The sequence below is a fragment of the Gavia stellata genome, chromosome 4, assembly GCF_030936135.1.
Source record: "Gavia stellata isolate bGavSte3 chromosome 4, bGavSte3.hap2, whole genome shotgun sequence".
Lineage (NCBI taxonomy): Eukaryota > Metazoa > Chordata > Aves > Gaviiformes > Gaviidae > Gavia > Gavia stellata.
This window is the reverse complement of record NC_082597.1, coordinates 21,146,168-21,164,058: the sequence shown is the minus strand read 5'-3', so window position 1 is coordinate 21,164,058 and position 17,891 is coordinate 21,146,168. Positions and strand designations below refer to the sequence as shown.

At 35.5% G+C, this 17,891-nt stretch overlaps 1 protein-coding gene across 2 annotated transcripts in view; it reads left to right on the top strand.

The window, feature by feature from the left end:
• BRD1 (bromodomain containing 1) overlaps positions 1-17,891 on the top strand; it is a 64,877-nt gene that overhangs the window by 34,521 nt on the left and 12,465 nt on the right. Inside the window, exons 8-9 of one of the 2 annotated variants that reach the window (XM_059816430.1) lie at positions 1,515-1,619; positions 17,194-17,329. In XM_059816430.1, the coding sequence (XP_059672413.1) occupies positions 1,515-1,619; positions 17,194-17,329 (241 nt within the window). Of the gene's footprint in view, positions 1-1,130; positions 1,620-17,193; positions 17,330-17,891 lie in introns of both variants that reach the window. The other variant, XM_059816429.1, reaches the window with a different exon arrangement.

Here is a 17,891-nt window from a genome sequence, read left to right as displayed (position 1 = left end):
ACCCTTGGGCTTTTACCTTTTTTCCAGATGGCATAGAAAAATTAACTAAATTTTAAAATTCCATGTGGTAGCATAAATACTATGTTGGTCTCATACAATTGCTCTAGAATAAGCATCTTCTTTCTTCTTACGAATTTGTATTTTAAAAGATTCTTTTGGAAGCTAGAAAGGTTTTAACATCTCTTTGAGTTGATAATTATGGGTTAGGAAATCGTTCTACTTGTATTTGGGAATGTTGCAACAGTAGAATATTTGGGGGTTTTTTTCCCATCACTTGGGATGAGAAACTGAAACTAGTTTTATATGCTCACAGTTATGTCTCCGTTGTCTTTTCCCAGCATCAAATTATTGGAATTGACTGGGAAGTGATCATGTTTAAAAAAAAAAAAGGGCGGGGGGGCGAGGTGGGAGGAAAAAATGGTAGAGGGTGGTTTTTCTAATTTCTCCTATCAAGTTTGCATTGTCAAGTGTGTATTTGCCAACTAGGGGCTAATCAAGCTGCAAGACTTTGGGGGTGGTTTTTTTCCCCTCCCTTTTTTATAATTCCTTTTTCTTTTTGGTAGATAGAACTTGTAGCCACAACTGTAGAACAGCTTTGCAAATCTTGCCTTTCTGTAAATTTTATAACATATTTTAGGTCACTCTAGTAATCAGGTTACAGATACTTTTTTAATGCTTATCTGATAAATTTGTGTTAGGCAAGTAAGGTGAATATTGATAAGGTGAAATAGATAAAAATGTGTATTAGCAAAAATTTTACTTGAATGGCAGTGTAATTGCATTTAACGGATAATCATCCACCACCCCAACTTTCTATTAAAAAATAGATTTCTTAGTTTTTAGTTAATGAAACTAACATAACTGCATGAGAAGTAAAAAGTATCTATCCAGGTGTAAATTGTTAACACCAACTATAAACACCTCTTTTTCTATCCCTGTTACATTCCCAGTATAAAAGTAGGAACTACTAACTAGGACAGATTGTTGCTAGACAAGGTTTGTTTTTAAAATGTTATGCTTTGTTTCCAAACAACAGTTTATTTGGTGGGCTGCACATTTATAGTGAGTTTTATAATAGACTTTATAACTACAGGTTTTCAAAAATCACACTCTATTTATAATTTTTTCAGGAGATAAATCTCCCCCTAAACTTGAACCATCAGATGCATTACCTCTTCCTTCAAACTTGGAGACTAATTCAGAACCACCAACCCTCAAACCAGTAGAACTCAATCCAGAGCAGAGTAAGCTTTACAAAAGAGTAAAATTTGATAATGAATTATATAGCACTTCCATTCAGAAAGAAATAAATGGACACACTCCAGAACACTTACTTGACAGTAATCTCAATGAGTCGACTGTTTCTGCTGTAGCTGAGTCATCAACTGATGTAAACAGACGTACATCCATTCTCTTCTGCAAATCGAAAAGTATAAGCCCCCAAAAGTCTGCAAAGAACACTGAAACCCAGCCAACTTCTCCACAGCTAGGGACCAAAACCTTTTTGTCTGTAGTCCTTCCAAGGTTGGAGACACTTCTGCACCCAAGGAAAAGATCAAGGAGTGCATGTGGAGATTCTGAGGTTGATGATGAGTCCCCTGTAAAGCGCTTGGATACAGGTAAATGTTACAGAACTTATTTGAATGGATGCATCTCAAAAGTTAACATACCTGTTAATTTTGTAATTGTTAATCTTCGGATTTTAGCATTGGAACAGTTTTTCCTCATAGTTGAGTAGTTACAGTTCAGAAAATTACTGATTCATTTTTATGTTGGCCCTATACAATTAGAGTTAGTGAAACAAGTTTTACTTTTTCAGTTTTCACTTTAGCAATGGAATCTTCAAGTTTACATGTATGGGAGGGTGATTTTTTTTTTTAAGCTGTTTTCTAGTGCCTTTTGTTGCAACCAATAGGAAAAGTTAATCACCTGCTTTTTTGTTAAATTACATGGAAAATTCATATATGGTGCCAAAACTAGAACTCTTTTGAGGAGCATGGAAAAATACATGTTCCATGCATGACTTCATTTTGCTGTAGGGGTACTCCAAGCATATTTTCACGTTATGAAACTGATGACTCTGTATGAGGTGCTTTGTATACCCATGCATTTTATGGAATTTTTAAAATCCCAGAATACAATGACATTTCCTGTGCTTCTTTTCTTTAGTCTGCGCACTTTAAATAAATAAAGTTGAAGAATCTAAGTGTAAGATTACGCTCTTAATGAGACTTCTCTAAAGAACATTAAAAAAAAGTTATCTTGATACGTTGGTGCAGTGCAGTTGAAGGCTTTAATTACACCTTTCCTTAGCAAACCGTAGTTCTATTTATTGGAGAAGTTTGAATGAAGCCCTCTTCATGGAAGAAAAGCAGCGTAAGGGAATTACTTAAGTATATTTCCTTAATGTTATCCATGGCCATTGCTATGACTTCTAATATTACCTTTGAAATAAATACTCTTGTTTCATTGTCATGTTGATAATCCATATGCAGATATGAAAACAGCATGTGGGGTTTTTGTCTTTGAGTGAAAGATATAGGAATTCGATTTGGACATTTATTATGAAGATGTGCTCCAGAAGCTGGTTTTTTTTTTTTTTGGTTTGAGCGGGGAGGAGGTTTGGTTGGTTGGGTTGTTGGGGATTTTTTTTTTTGTTGTTCGGTTGTTTTTTTGGATTTTTTTTTGTTTGGTTGTTTTGGTTGGCTTTGTGTTTTTTGGGGTTTTGTTTAAATGATCAAGTGAGGAAGAAAATTATTCTAATGCTGGAATCATAGCCTAAGAAAATTTGTAAGATTTGGTATAGGGGTGGGGGGAGTCTTTTCTTCTATGTTTTTGTTTCTTTGTTTATTTCGCCTCTTTGGAAAGCCCTGGTTTCCATTCCTTTTCATAACAGCTTGGAAAGAGCATGTAGGTTTGATCTGGTACATTAACTCTGAAGTAGGAATCATGTGAAGGTGGTGTAATGTTAGAAATTACTTAATCTTCGTTAATGATATAAAAAGCTTTGGTTTCCAAATACTCCAATTTACCACTCTTTAATCTAGATAATTTCATTCTATACCTTTATACAGATTGCATTTTATCACACACACATTGAATCATTTTGTGCTAGATCACACCAGGAATTAGTACTAATTAATTGAAATTTTTATCTTAAACATTGTGAATTGTTTCTTTGGGGAAAATTTTTTTTTATTATATAGGAAAACTGACTTAATTCTTGACAAAAAAAAAACCTCCACCAGATTTCTGAGTACATTTAAAATCTGTCATTTTGTTCCTTTTCTCACTGTGATGTTAGTTGTAGGTGGGGCAAATATGCTTTTGATTGTCTTCAAAACAAAAAAAACAAACCCCAAACAATTATGGATAGTTTCTTCTAATTTTAGTGTTCTTCCCATTTCAGGATTTTATGTGATATGTAGGCTAGTAACAGGAATAAAATCCAAAAAGTTAAAAATTTTTATTATTATTTTTTAAATAAAATTCTGTAGCTTCTTCCTGAAGCTAATGAAGATATGCACAGAGTTAAATTTATGTAGAACTAATACTTAGGGGACAGTTATATTTTTACTTCTTATTTGTTTGTTCATAAAGAGACTGTATGTGTTAGCCAAAATGTTTTAGCCAAATTAAATCCACCTGAAGGTGTTCTAGTTATTCTTTAATAGTCTGTGGTTTTTTAAGCGTAGATGGTTCATACGGATGTGTCAGCTTATCAAATCTTATTCCTGTGATCATTTTTCCATTTGCAACCAAACATTTTGCTTTCACGTTGGAGATTTTATTCCTCATGTTATTTTCAAACTTGTGTCTTCGCACTAATTTAAGCAATTTGCGATTGGCAGCTATTTTGAGCTACGATTCAGCAGGAAACCAGCACAAACCTCTGATGCTTTCCAAGTTTTTAAATCAGTTTAATTTTTTTACTTTTGCATATGCAAGCTGGTGTTGATTCATGCAGGTGTCTGTGTTCTGATAAAAATAGATGATGTATACAGTAGTATAATTTTTTTCTATTTGGATTTTTTCACAAAATTCTAATTTCATGCTGCTGATAAAAAAATATTTTTATTCAAAAGAATTCAGCAGACATGAGCCTTTCCCTCCAAAGCCATACCATGATAGAAAAGGCATGCTTCAGGCTTCTTACATGTGTTCTTGTGAGTTAGCAAATTCATGAGCAATCACTGTAGTTCAAAATTAATTAGTATTATTATTGCACAGTTTTCTTTTGACCGGTATGAATGTTAAATATCCTCAATTCTAATGGATATAGGAAAAAAGTCATTAAAAAGGACTTTGCTTAATATACAAAGCATTGAAATTTTGAAGTGGTTGAGAGCTGCAGTGTCACATCTTTTTTTCTTCCTTGCCTATTCATAAGCAGTGTGGGTTTTTTGCCGTTACTTAAGGATGCTTTGTGGTTTCATCCCTCACCTTACTCAGTCTCCTCAGTGTTTCCCCCTTTCATGTCACTCATGTGTTACACGAAGAAGTTAAAAGGAAGACTCTAAAGCTTACCTAGTTAAGTAAAACCACACCTACTTTGTCTGATATTTCATTATTCTCATAGACTGCCTTTTATTACACTCTCTTGAATTACATTTGAGATTGGTGTGCTTGCCAGTTAGTTTCAAGAAAAACATGTACAGGATCTATTGGCACGCTACTTTGTAAGTATGGTGTCCCAAGTGGTGTTGGTTTTCATATACAAAATAATTATTGAAATACTAGCTTTTTTCAGAAACGGGACTATTGCGCAATGTGACTTAACCTTCAAAGAGGACTGAAAGCAATTCACTTTAGTACTCTGACCTCCCTTTATATGTGAATCTTTGTTTAAAAAATACAAAGCAATAGTGTAATGTAAGCTTTAATTTCACGGTGTTCTACAAAGGAATTATCACTTAGGTATATAACACATCTTTCTCTATAGTTGCTATGTGGAAATTGACAACTACATAGTGGAGAGATATGTTTATAAAATTCCTATACATACTTGATGTATCTTGGTTTTGCTTCATATGGTATCTAGCAATTTAAAAAATAAGGTAGATTGTTTTTACTTACGAAATTTTTGGTCACACCAGAGATTGATGCATGAAGTTCAGACATGTCAAATCTTAACTGCGGCAAGTCCAATGACCTTTTCAAAATATCCATTGTATACTTACCTTGCTCTTTCGTTACAAAGATTAATCCTTTTTGTCAGGAAATTAGTTGATGCAATCATTACATCTGAGAAAAATAAATCTAATTAATGGATAGAAGGTAGTTTTTACCAACCATTAAAAATTTGCCTCTATCAGTTGTGTATGGGTAAGATAAACTCCTGGAACAAATGACTGTTTTAAGATACCTTTTGTGCATTGTGAAATGCTAGATTAGGTTCAGATTAAATTTTCATGTTGTTCTTGGTTTTATCAGTCACCTTTAAGCTTTCATAAATTTAGGATAGTAATTCACAGTTACTGTGTTGGTACCCTCTATTTTAATTAGGAACTAAGTATTTAGAATATACTATCCTAAAGGAGTCACTTTAACTTGTCATGGAATTAGGATTACAAATAGTGATTATTATAGTGCAGTATGTTGGTTTTCTATTATTTCTTGGCTAGATACCAGCAATAGAAAATTTCAATGAAACATATAATTTTCCTAGTATTCTTGTTTCCAGCTACACAGATTTTCTCACGACACTGAAACGGATGTAAACAAATATTTATAACATGGATCACTGAATTAGAGTATTTAACACAGTAAAAAACACAGGGTTTTTTGGGGGGTGGGGGAATTTATAATTTCGTAATACATACTTTGCATGCAGTTGTCAATATACAACAAACGTAATTATGCCTTACTAAATCTATTAGTAAATGTTGGGCTGACTTTTTTTCTGCCCAGTCGCTGTAAAATGTTTGACGGCACTTAAGAACTGTCTGCAAGTAACATGTATATGAAATCCACTTGCATTTGATATAATTTAATATTGTAGCAACGAACACTTTTACTTAATTTTATTTGGTGTGATAAGGACAGAGATTATATCGGGGGTAAAATGGAACACAGGTTATTTTTTTTTTTAATTTTTCGATACTTGATTTCTAATAAATTGGCTCTGTGGAGCACAGGCCAATTTGATAGAAAGTCAAGCTTCATATGTGCAGCATTCAATTACCATTCTCTAAATGGAAGAAATGAAAGTAAAACATGCATGTCTAAGAACGTAACTTATGTCGTCTAAGTAAAGCTAGAGGTTGCTTGGTGAGAAAACAAATTGGCATGATTACTTGCCTGGTTAACATAGACAGGGAATGATAGTGCATACATAAATTCATGAGTAAAATGCAGTCATTTGACTAAATCTACTGACAGATCCACTAAAACTATTCTTTTTGTTTTCTTTTTTTATTTGGATGCATAGTGATTGTTTCCTGTAAAATCTGATGTGAAATTTAGTTATTTAAGCACTTAGCGATGTCCAAAAAATTTAGCTGCCTGCCTTCAGGAAGTTTCAAAACAGAAAACATTTTAAGGTGTATATGCAAACAAACGAGGCATTGGAGATTGTGAAGGCCTAAAAGGAATTATCCCCTGGCTTGTTCAGTTTGTCAGTATAAAGACATGGGGACTACAGGAGCTCTACTGCTGAGTTGTCAGGATAAAACCAGGCTGCACAGCAGCCCATAAGTACCAAAGAGGCTGGGAAAGTGAAGTTTGACTAGAACACTACCAAAATTATTGGGGAGGACGCTAGTGCATTTTTGCTTGGTTTTTGACAAGTTTTTGTTTGTTTGTTTGGGTTTTTTTGTTTTGTTTTTAATGGGATGATAGGCCACTGAGAAACTTCCACCATTTGCCAAGAAAATCAGGGAAATTAAGGAAAGAAATTTGAAAAGAAACCTGAATGCTGCATTTCTTTATTTTTATTTGGCCCACTCAAGCTTTAGACAGGAATTCTGGCAGCCCTACGAAAACTTTTGCCAGTTTAATTTCTGGAAAAATTTTGAGAAATAGGAGAGGATTTTTGTAATACATGTGAAATTAAAGTAAGTGCATAAGGCAGAAAGAGGGAGAAGGAAACTATTTTATACCAGTCAGCAACTGCAGTGACATTTAAGAGAATAAATGTTCCTTTTGGTTTTATTTAATCTAAAGAACCATAGTATTGACTTCCTCACCATTAAAAATCCTTTGCTTATTTCTTGATTTCTATTATTACAATAGATGGTTTTTTGAGTAACATAGTCAAGAATGGTGGGACTTGATGAACAACTAGGTAAATGGGGATTTGTCCTTTTTCAAGGCTTGTGAAGTGTGTGCATGCATAAGGTATAATATGCATTAATATTTGAGTTATTTTTCTTGGGCCTTAAACCTGTTAATTTCTTTGAAAAAATACTATCTTTTGGGTTATTTTTAAGATGCTAATTATTACCACCCAACTTACGATTGCTGTGTTTTCTAAGATCAGTGTAACTGAATCTTCTGTAATGAAAAATTGCTAGATGCCCTTCTGTTTTTCTTGATGCTGTAGGAATTGTGGAGCATTTTACTTTATTCTGGCATTTCATTTTCTTTTATGTTTAGCTCATTTCTTGGCCCAGGTTTGGCTTTCTAAAAAATAAAATGTCATAGTCCCCTATGTGCTTTATCTGTGGCATTTAACACCAATTATTCTGTGTGGTGCACATGGTAAACAGAACTGTGGGATTTATTGAAGGTATTAGAAAAAAATTAGGGAATTTGGAGATCCACGCTATGCTTATAAATTAAGAACACACTTGCCATGGTGTCGGGGCTGAGTATAGATGACCTGCCTTCAAATTCACAGGCTTAGATATCATGAAGTCCCTTGTATCAGGTACATAAGGTACCAGAGTTGATCAGATCACCATTGTATTTGACCTGTTCAGAACATAATAGAATCATAGAATAGTTTGGGTTGGAAGGTACCTTTAAAGGTTATCTAGTCCAACCCCCACATACTCGCCTACAGGTCTGATTTAAGAGATGGATGATCATAAAAATGAATTCAGTGACTCCAACGCTAACTTCGGGCACTGAACCTGGAAGTCGAATATACAGGTGACTTAGGGCTCATTCTGCTATGAGTGGGGAGAGAGGGAGACAGTTCCCACAGTATGATTGACTGCAAGATGAATGTCTCAGAAAAGGTGGGTTTGTTTATGTTTTCCTTTTTCTCTCCTTTCCCCTTTTTTCCTCCCCAGATGAGAATAGGTTATGTAGTTCCATACGCAGAGGGAGGCCCTCCATAAAGGGTAATTATGGTAGTATGTACTCTTTTACTGTATCATACATGCAGTCCGATATTTTAGGACAGTTTTAATTGATAGCTCTCTTCTGTGCTTCCCATTGTAGTACCCAGACATAGTTTCTTCGGTGTGCATAGAGGAAGCGTACACGTAAGAAGGTATCCCATACAAAGAAACGTGTATACTTGAAACAAAGTTGCTTTTATTTTGTTGGTGCCAAAACAGTGTTCATTGGTCATGCTGCCACTTGGACTTTGTCAGGCCATGTTACCCTAACATGGTAGTGCTCCCTCCACTTCCATTTTCCTTTCTCTCCTTCTTCCTTTTTTTCTTTTCTTCCTTTACTTTTCCCTTTTCCCCTCCTTCCAAAGGTGTAATAATACAGCTGTCACTCAGACACGGCTTTCTAACAACATGTCATTGGAAAAAAAAATGGAGACAAAAGCAGATGTTGAGAACTAACCTTCAGCTAATAAGAATGGCTAAGTACTCCCAAGTTCTATAATTTTTTTTTTAAGATAAAGGTATTTTAGGTCTGAGGGGAAAAAACATACTATAGATTTATCTGATTAGATACAAATATGTGAATATGCAAGTCAGCCTTATTTTAACTCTTTGTGTTCAGTGCTGCCTAAAAATAGCAAAGCTGAGGTGGTGTTTAATAGCCCTTGATTATCTTCACTTGACAAGGCTTCAAGCACTGTCAGGTTGACTGCATGCACAGTGAAACATCTTGTTTTGTCTTTGCAGCAACTTTTGTTGAAGCCAGGAAGACAATTTTAGGATTGCAAGCACTGTTAATTTTTGCTAGGCTGGAATAATTTTTTACTCTGATGTTACGGTCTCTAAAAGGATTCAGGTCATGCATTTCCTCAAGTACAGTGGAAGCGATCACAGAAGGGAGGCTATACTGTGCCCTTAGTATGCACTGGGTCTTTTATACTGAATCACTTGAAGTTTTCATCTCCCTGTGTGAAATATGTCTTAAGGTACAAAAGGCATGGAAAATTAGGTCCAAATATGCAGCTGTGTAATTTAATGAAGTAACTGGCTAGTTTAAAGACTTGCGGTTTACTGTGTTGTCCTGTATATCATCTCAGGAGTGGCAGATCTCTGGTAAACGTTTCTGCATTCATCTTCCTTTCAGATGGCAACATCAGTTTCTGTTCCCTGTCCTAGAATGAGGCACAAATTAAGAACCGATTTTTCCAAATAGCTGTAAAAGGCAAATAAATGGTAAATGAAGGCCAGCGGCATCCTGGCCTGTATCAGAAACAGTGTGGCCAGCAGGAGCAGGGAGGTGATCATGCCTCTGTACTCGGCACTGGTGAGGCCGCACCTTGAATACTGTGTTCAGTTTTGGGCCCCTCACTCCAAGAAGGACATTGAGGTGCTGGAGCGTGTCCAGAGAAGGGCGACGAAGCTGGTGAGGGGTCTGGAGCACAAGTCTTATGAGGAGCGGCTGAGGGAGCTGGGGTTGTTCAGTCTGGAGAAGAGGAGGCTGAGGGGAGACCTTATCGCTCTCTACAACTACCCTGAAAGGGGGTTGCAGAGAGGTGGGTGTTGGTCTCTTCTCCTAAGTGACTAGAGACAGGACAAGAGGAAATGGCCTCAAGTTGCAGTAGGGGAGGTTCAGGCTGGATATTAGGAAAAATGTCTTCACTGAGAGAGTGGTGAAACACTGGAATAAGCTGCCCAGGGAAGTGGGGGAGTCACCCTCCCTGGAGGTGTTCAAGGTACGTGTGGGCGAGGCATTGTGGGACATGGTTTAGTGGGCATGGTGGTGTTGGTTGATGGTTGGACTTGATGATCTTACAGGTCTTTTCCAACCTTAGTGATTCTGTGATTTATTTCCTTTTTAATAGAGTAGGATTGCTGGACATGCTTACGTAAGAGAGCTTTGAAGTTCACTTGTCCTTCTGTTTCCTTTTCTTTGGATACCATGCCCAGCAATTGTGTTCTCACAATTACAGGGAAACATTTACTTTCAAAGAACTAAAAAACATGTTGGTAAAAGCTTTGTATATAATCCTTTAGAGAGTAACATAAGAAAAAGAAGTTAGTTCCATTTAGGAAATGGAATAGCCTGCCTTTGTAGGTCCTGCTGGGCTGGTCTGAAAGACTAGCTAGGCACTAGGTTTTAGATGCAATATATTGATGGATAATTATGCTTTTTTATTATGAGTTGAGAACAAAAATAATCTTTATTGATTTAAGTTTTTAATAACTTCAAGTTTTCTATCTTTTGAATTATATCACGGTTTGGTAGGTGAGAAAATAGAAATCTTCAAATGCAAAATGTGTAAGAAAGTATTTTTTCTAAAGGATCATTACTGTTTGCATTACTGCATAATTCAGAAAAAATGTTTGGAAAAAAGATTCTGATCTTAAATCCTCGTAAGTAGTCTTTGCCAAGATAATTAGAAGTAAACAGTCCTAATTATTACTGACTTTATATATAGTCATTGTATTTCTTGGATCCTGAATGACATAGCATTGATCTGCGTGTGATTCAGGCACTTAAATGTTGTATTTTACAATCATCTGCGTCTGCTTTACAGGTCATAGAACATACAACCTAGATATGACTAAAGAATTCAATTTGTAAAGTTAGTTTTAAATTCTTCAAGTTTTGTGCTTGCACTTTTTAATGGCATTTTCTACTATACTACTACTGTCATCAGTCTTTTCTATACCACTGGAACAGCTGATACTCTCTAGAAGAAGTTGTAAAATGTTTTTTTGAGAAACATTTCTGCTTGTATGCTCTTTTTTTCCTTTCAGAGTTTTCTGGAATGTTCTCAAACTCCTCCACTAGTGTTGCCTCCCACTTCTATATTTTTAAATGCCCTGAACAGTTGTCCTATAATACAGTGATCCTATTGTTGCAGTGCACAGAGCAACAGACAATCCTTATCTTTGTGGAAGCTGTAGTTATTAAATGTTGATTAGTTTTCCCTTCTGTTGTGCAATTTAGATTCAGCTGTTTTAGCAGACTCTCATCTGATTAGCCAGAGATGCTTCTTATTCCCAGATTTCAAAGAAAATTAGTAGTCGCAGGATGAATTCTTAAGCATTCTTTTGAAATGTATCAAACTTTGACTATTTGGTGAATCACCAAACTATTCATTATGTGTTACTTAAACCAACAAAGATGAAATTTTTCTGTTTAGGATCTTGAAAGCTGCTACTGTTTAGTGTGTAGGTGCCACGTCATGGGCTCACACTGAGCTTTCTTTTCTATCTTTGGCCATGACCAAATTTTAAGCAAGTTTTAAAAGCTTTATTTCTAAGGGGGCTTTTCACACCAAACTTCATCATCTTTGTGAGTAACTGGCTCCCATTTTGTCTGCATACTGAAGACTGTTTTAAGAACTGTAAACTTTGACATGCTCAGATATTCATCTGTGTTTTCTGAAAAGAAGGATTGTGTCAAATATGCTTACTGCACTCCAGAATTTACTGTTGTAAGTAAACATTTACAGGGTTATTTTAAGGTTCACTTTTTACAAACTTTGTGGATGCCTTCCTATTGCTGCAATACGCTCAGTTTCAAGGTTTGCCTATTTAAGAATACAATAACATCTGATTTATTTATTACCTTAAAGTATTCCTTTATCCTGTTTGTGCATACCTGTATATATAAATTCTTTTAAATTAGGGTCATCCCCCTTCTTACTCTTACTAGAGGGATTTTTAGATACACTTCAAAACCATGTTCTTGATGCATATCATGCCCATGGTGGTTGTATTCTGTGCTTTCAATGACTTGCATATATTTTCTTTTTCAAGAAGGAGGGCTGAATCAAAGTGAAACTTTTAATCTAGTTTTGCCTCTTTTGAAACTTTAGCTGAGTATTAGTGTTAGAATACATGGAACACATATCATTCTCACTGTCTCTGGACGCTGCTGTAAGGATGGCTTATTTATTTGAAAGCTCTGTTTCCTTTCAGAGAGACTTAATGGCTTTTTCACTGTCTTCCAGGTTCTCATATTAACTAATATCATGCTGGGTATTTATCTCTTTGGATCCTAATTATTTTCTGTTATCCTCAACATGGAATGGAATTCAATTAAATGATCATTTTGGAACGCAGAAAGACAATTACATTTGAAGTAATTATTTTGGATCATGTTGGAGACACCAGCCATCCTTAAAACAAACAAAAAAAAAAACAACACTGTTGGAGGAAGTCTTTGACATATATGAAACTATGCTCTTCATTCAATATATTGCCCCATTTCCGTAAGTTATAAAGTTGTACATGTTGTAGTATATGTGACACAAATTGGTCGCAGATTTTTACCAGTCCCAGCATTCTTATTCCCAGAACATGCTCTGTGAGAGCAGATAGTTAATGTTCCATCTCCATCCTCTTCCCTTCCCCAGGAACCAGTCTAATCTTCCTTGGAGAAATAAAGTGTACAAAAAAATGTCCTACCTATTTTTGTGCATTTATGTAGTTTTAATAAAATACACATTTTTCTTTAATATATATATATTTTAATGAAGACTAACGTCACTGGTGCTGGGTAAGTGCACAAGTCAGGACTTGATTAGTCCTTGCTTGGTAAAGTGAACCTAAATAGTGTTATATAAGTGCTGGTGTGCTGTGTACAGTCATTTTTTGAATGCTTCCACTTTTTTAGTGGTTGAAATTATTTAACGGTTTTCATTATTTGTCAGCTCTTCAGCTGTGGTTTTAATACAGCACTTCATCTTAGATTTGGATATTCTTGTTTTTGCATCAAGCTCTGCATAATGAAGTATTAATTGCTTTAGAATTATTTTATACAAGTTCTGCTTCTTTTGTTTCAGCAGAACTGCAATATGCAATTACAGTCTGAAATGCACAGTTCTGTTTTCTGTGGCAGCATTTTGTATATTCATGGAGCATGCTGCTCCTTAGACTATCCTGAGTTTTGTTCCTCTGTCATTTTTTGCGAACTTCCGTCTTTCCAGAGTTCCCTTTTCCTGCTTCTGTTAATTTGGTACGGGCAACAAGATTCTAACTTGCTTGATGTAGGTAGTCAGTGAAAGTTTTAATTGCAGTTTAAGAACAAACTGCTACTGTTGAGAAAAAGTTGAAACTTTGCCTGATAAATACAATTTCAGGGCAGTGAGAAACCTGTGAAGAAGTATCAAGCTTGATCATCTTTGTCTTGCCTTTTTTTTTCTTCTTAGTTTACAGTTGTTTGTTAGCATTTCTTTATTTTTAAAATAGTTATGTGTATTACATGCTATGATTGATGTGGCAGTAAACTTTTTATGTAAATTGAAGTCTAGATCTGAAAATTGGAAATGGCAGTTAGTCTGCATTTAAGATTGATAGCAGACTTCACTATTTTTTCAAGTTGAGTTCTGCCTCTGATGGTGGACTGCTTTCTGAAGAACCTTAAGAACAGAGGGGGAAAATAAAAAGGAGTCATCCACTAATGGAAGGTTTTAGTTTGATGCTTGGGATTTTTGGTGGGGGGTGGTGTTATCAATCAGGGATGTTGGTGAGGGGGTATGTGTAAGCAGTTCAGTACCTGACCTAATAAAGTTTCTCTCCATGACTGTAGAGAAAGCCTAGTTGATCTAACAAAATTATGAGCTTTTGGAAAATGTAAATAGTTCATATAGCTTTGTTGCAGGCTTACCCAGGCTACTAATTTGCAAAAGCAGGATGAGATACTTCTCCCATGGATTTTCTTTATTTGACCTACTTAGTAATACCTTTGAGCCAATAAAATGCAAATTCCTCAAAGCAAATGGGGGACTTCTTTAATCTTGCTTATTCTAGTAGCTACAGGAGATTGGCTGTGTCTTGAGTCATGGGAGAAAGAGTTTTGTAATGATGTAAAAAAATCAAATTCCCAGTTATAGCATGTAAATGTAGTATATCTGTTTATTTTTTGCACATCAGTGATACCATAAAGGACTTATATTTTATTGCCTGGATTTTTCTGTCAAGTAACAATGTCACTTGGGAACTGCTGTATCTGTGACTAGATATGAGTGGTTTTTGTTTAAAATAAGCATTGAGGTCTTCCTTTCTTAAAATAATGCCTATTCCTTATAATTTCTGAAAAGTGGATGGTATAAACTGGGTCTCATGGACTGCGTAAGCTCATGTCATTCAGGGCTTGATATTCCAAAAAAAATGCTCCTGCTAATAGCCTGCATGTTCTTTGTTTTTCATACTTCCACAAGCAAGAGAGAAATGTGTCCGAGAAGCTCTAAATTCTTTTGTGCTTTAATATTCCCTATTTGTCAGAAAAAGGTTGGGGTTTTTTTCCACTGTTAGTCACCCACCATTCTACAGATTGGAAAAACTTTGCTTACTGTAATCTTAAAAACCTACGTTAATGAATTAAGTGAGTCATTAAACTCGTAATGTAGGTTATGTTTAAACTAGTATAAAACTGGACTACCACTGTAGAGAGCTGTCTTCATTGCTATAGTTGAATGTTTCTGTTGCTTCCCTTGTTTCTCAACATCAGCAATCAGGCGATCCCATGGTTGCTTTGCCCAGTGCATGGCTGAAAACTGGTTCATTACATGACCACATACTACTTGATACTGACATGGTGATGATGAGGAGAAACTATTGCAAGGGACTGAGAGTGCCAAAATGGCCATTTCAGCAGCAGCACAGTCATAAACTGATTGAAGCAATCAAAATGTGAAGCTAGTCCCTAATTTTTTTTTTTGTCCTGGATATACATATACATACAGAACCGGTGTACGTAGAGATAGGTAGCCAAGTCATTTTTGGCATACATATGGTTAAAGATTTTTTACATACCTGTACAAGAATAAACAGGTATTTCCTTTCATTTTCTCAATCCATTGGGAACCTGAACTGTGCTCTGGCAGTATTTACTTGTTCTGTCTTTAAATTTAAAATTTTATCTGTGATCTTCATTTGTTTCTGCTGATAGCTGATTTATCATTCAGGCATCTAGCTAATATAACTTCAGTAATGTGTCTCTGGCTTGCAGGATGAAGACAAAACAGTTTCTACACCTCACTTGAAAAATACGTCTGACAGGATATCTAAGAATAAAAAACAGTTATTTACAGAGACCTAAGAGATCTCCTTTTTATCTTTGCAGAATGTTTTTTCAGCTTTTCATTTCAGATGCTATGTGACATGTGCTGCAATAGTTTATAGGGGTATTTAAGCTTTCTCATAAAGCATACTCTGTTTTGACAGGTCTCTCAGCGTAGTCTAGGACTGAACAACTACTTAATCTCCATCTATTTGTACTGACTTGCTGAGAATGAGAACAAGATTAATCAATAGAATGTAGTATGGTGCTTGAACACGCAAGACAATGCTACCATTACAATTTTTTTTGCTTGTATAGGAAATCAAAGGCAAATATAGGAGTTAAAAAACAGGCACTCTTAAATGAATGTTCTACAGTGTCAGCTAAATGACTATGAAAGAGAATGCTTATCTGTAAATCTTTCAGACCATTGAATAAATTCTCCTTTCTTCTCTTAAAAATCTAAAATTGTGTTGATAATCCAAATGGAAGATCTCCTGGGTGTGGAGGAGGAAATGGCTAAATCACTGTATGGAAATGCCTTGAAATATGACTGGATCGTACAAAGTAACTTGCTGAGCTCGGGTTCCTTAGTTGTCAGCCTTTTTTGCAGAGGTCTTTGTGGCAAACAAACTGGAAGAATTAGAACTTAGTAATAATGCTCTGTGGAGAGGCACATGAAGTTACATAGGCTTATTTGACTATATCTGAATGAACAAAGATCATGATGACCTTTTAAGACCCTGATAATAGGATGGCTGGGATGGGTAGCTCTTTCTTGCATTATGAGAAGCATGCTGGTCATATGCCTTAAGTAAAAACTTCAATTTATTGTAAGGAAGCAAGTGTGCTCAGAATTGAATTCTTGTTAAAATTTTGTTCTCTTTGCAGTCTACAGCTTGCAGTAGCTGATTGCAGGCTAGTACCATTGTCTTTAGACAGTTCATTTCTGTTGATACTCTAGAGTCTGAGCTGGATTCTTTCTTTTTTAGCACTAATTCTGCACCCTCACCCCTTTGGGAAAGTCTTCAGAACACGATCTTAAACCTCTTTATTTGTCTCTTTAATCAAATATGGAAATGGCTTAATAAGAACTGTACTGTTTGTGAATTAGCAAACCCAGAGCAGGATCGGTGGCAGCCGATCAAATCCATAGCTTGTAATATAAAAGCCTTCTGTTACGTTTTCATTACAATGATTAAATTAAAATACAATATCCTTGGACGTGTGTAAACTTCTGCCAGGGGAAGAAAGTCAAAAATAGTAATGTCCATATTATTGATTCTTGATCCCAGAAAATAGCCGTGATTATGTCAGTCTGAATTTACGAAAATGGAAAGACTTTCAGGAAGAACTAGGTAGCATCAGGAGGGAATCCCTAACACTCTTTACTTCCAGTGTTTGAAAAGGATTTTAGGTATTTCTTGACTTATGGTTGTAACATTGTATTCAAATGAGTCTTGTGTTGACTTGGTAAATCTGCCTGGTTCGTAACGTTTGTTTTTTTTCTTGTTTTTTCTACCCAGCTTCTGCAGCTTGTGACTGTCTTAATAGTTGGAAGCATGACATACAGAGACTGATTTGATATACCATTTGGCATTTCCCATATTGTAATCTTCACCTTTTTTATGTTACCTATATTTCCATCCTATCTTTAAAATCTGGACTACAGGAACCTCCTATTTATAATACTGTGTTTTGAAATGAAATATTTTGTTAATGTTCATGTTCTTTCTTTTTTGTCACATCAAAATACTTGAAGTACAGAACAATAATGATACAATGTGTGAATATAAAAAATTGTTAATGAAAATGGTATGGTTTCCAGTTTGATGCAGGTTTTTTTTTTTTTTTTTTTTTGTTATGCTGCAGGTCTGTCAAATGGTTTTGGAGATGGAAGTAAAGAGAGAGCATTGGATGATACTCCGGGAAGAAAAGTTGAACCTCGTCGCCGCTGTGCATCAGAATCTAGTATTTCATCTAGTAACAGTCTTTTGTGTAACTCAAGGTAAAACTGTAAATCTGAAATAAAAATTTGCGATTGAATATATCAGTTTTCTATACTGATTGTGACCCATATTGGAAGATTGCATGAATTGTAGAAAAAAAGAGTACATTTCAATTTTCTCAGTTGTGTGTCAGATCTGAGACACGTTTCAGTATTGCTAGTATTCTTTTGTTGAATTCAGGTTATTGCGGATCCAGGCAGTTACACTTTATATTTGGCTATGCTCCTCTTGCTCTGTATAGATAGATTTACTTGTTTGTGTGTATAGTATCTTGTTTTAATTACCTTCCTAATCGTGAACACTAAAAATGGGTGTGTTTATTTTGGTGAAGGGAGGAGAGAAGCAATTTCCAAAGCAGAGTTTTGTACGCAGGGAAGGTAAATTCAATAGCTGTGAAACTATAGATCATCAATCTGTGATTTGGCTTACTGGCTAGTTACTGCAGTGATGATAGTACCCGTATACCAACTATTGACAGTCTCTTCGTGAAGTCTGTTGTTAAAGGTAGGACTGTCAGAATGGTCACCTCTTTCACCATTGATAAATATTTCTCCATCACCA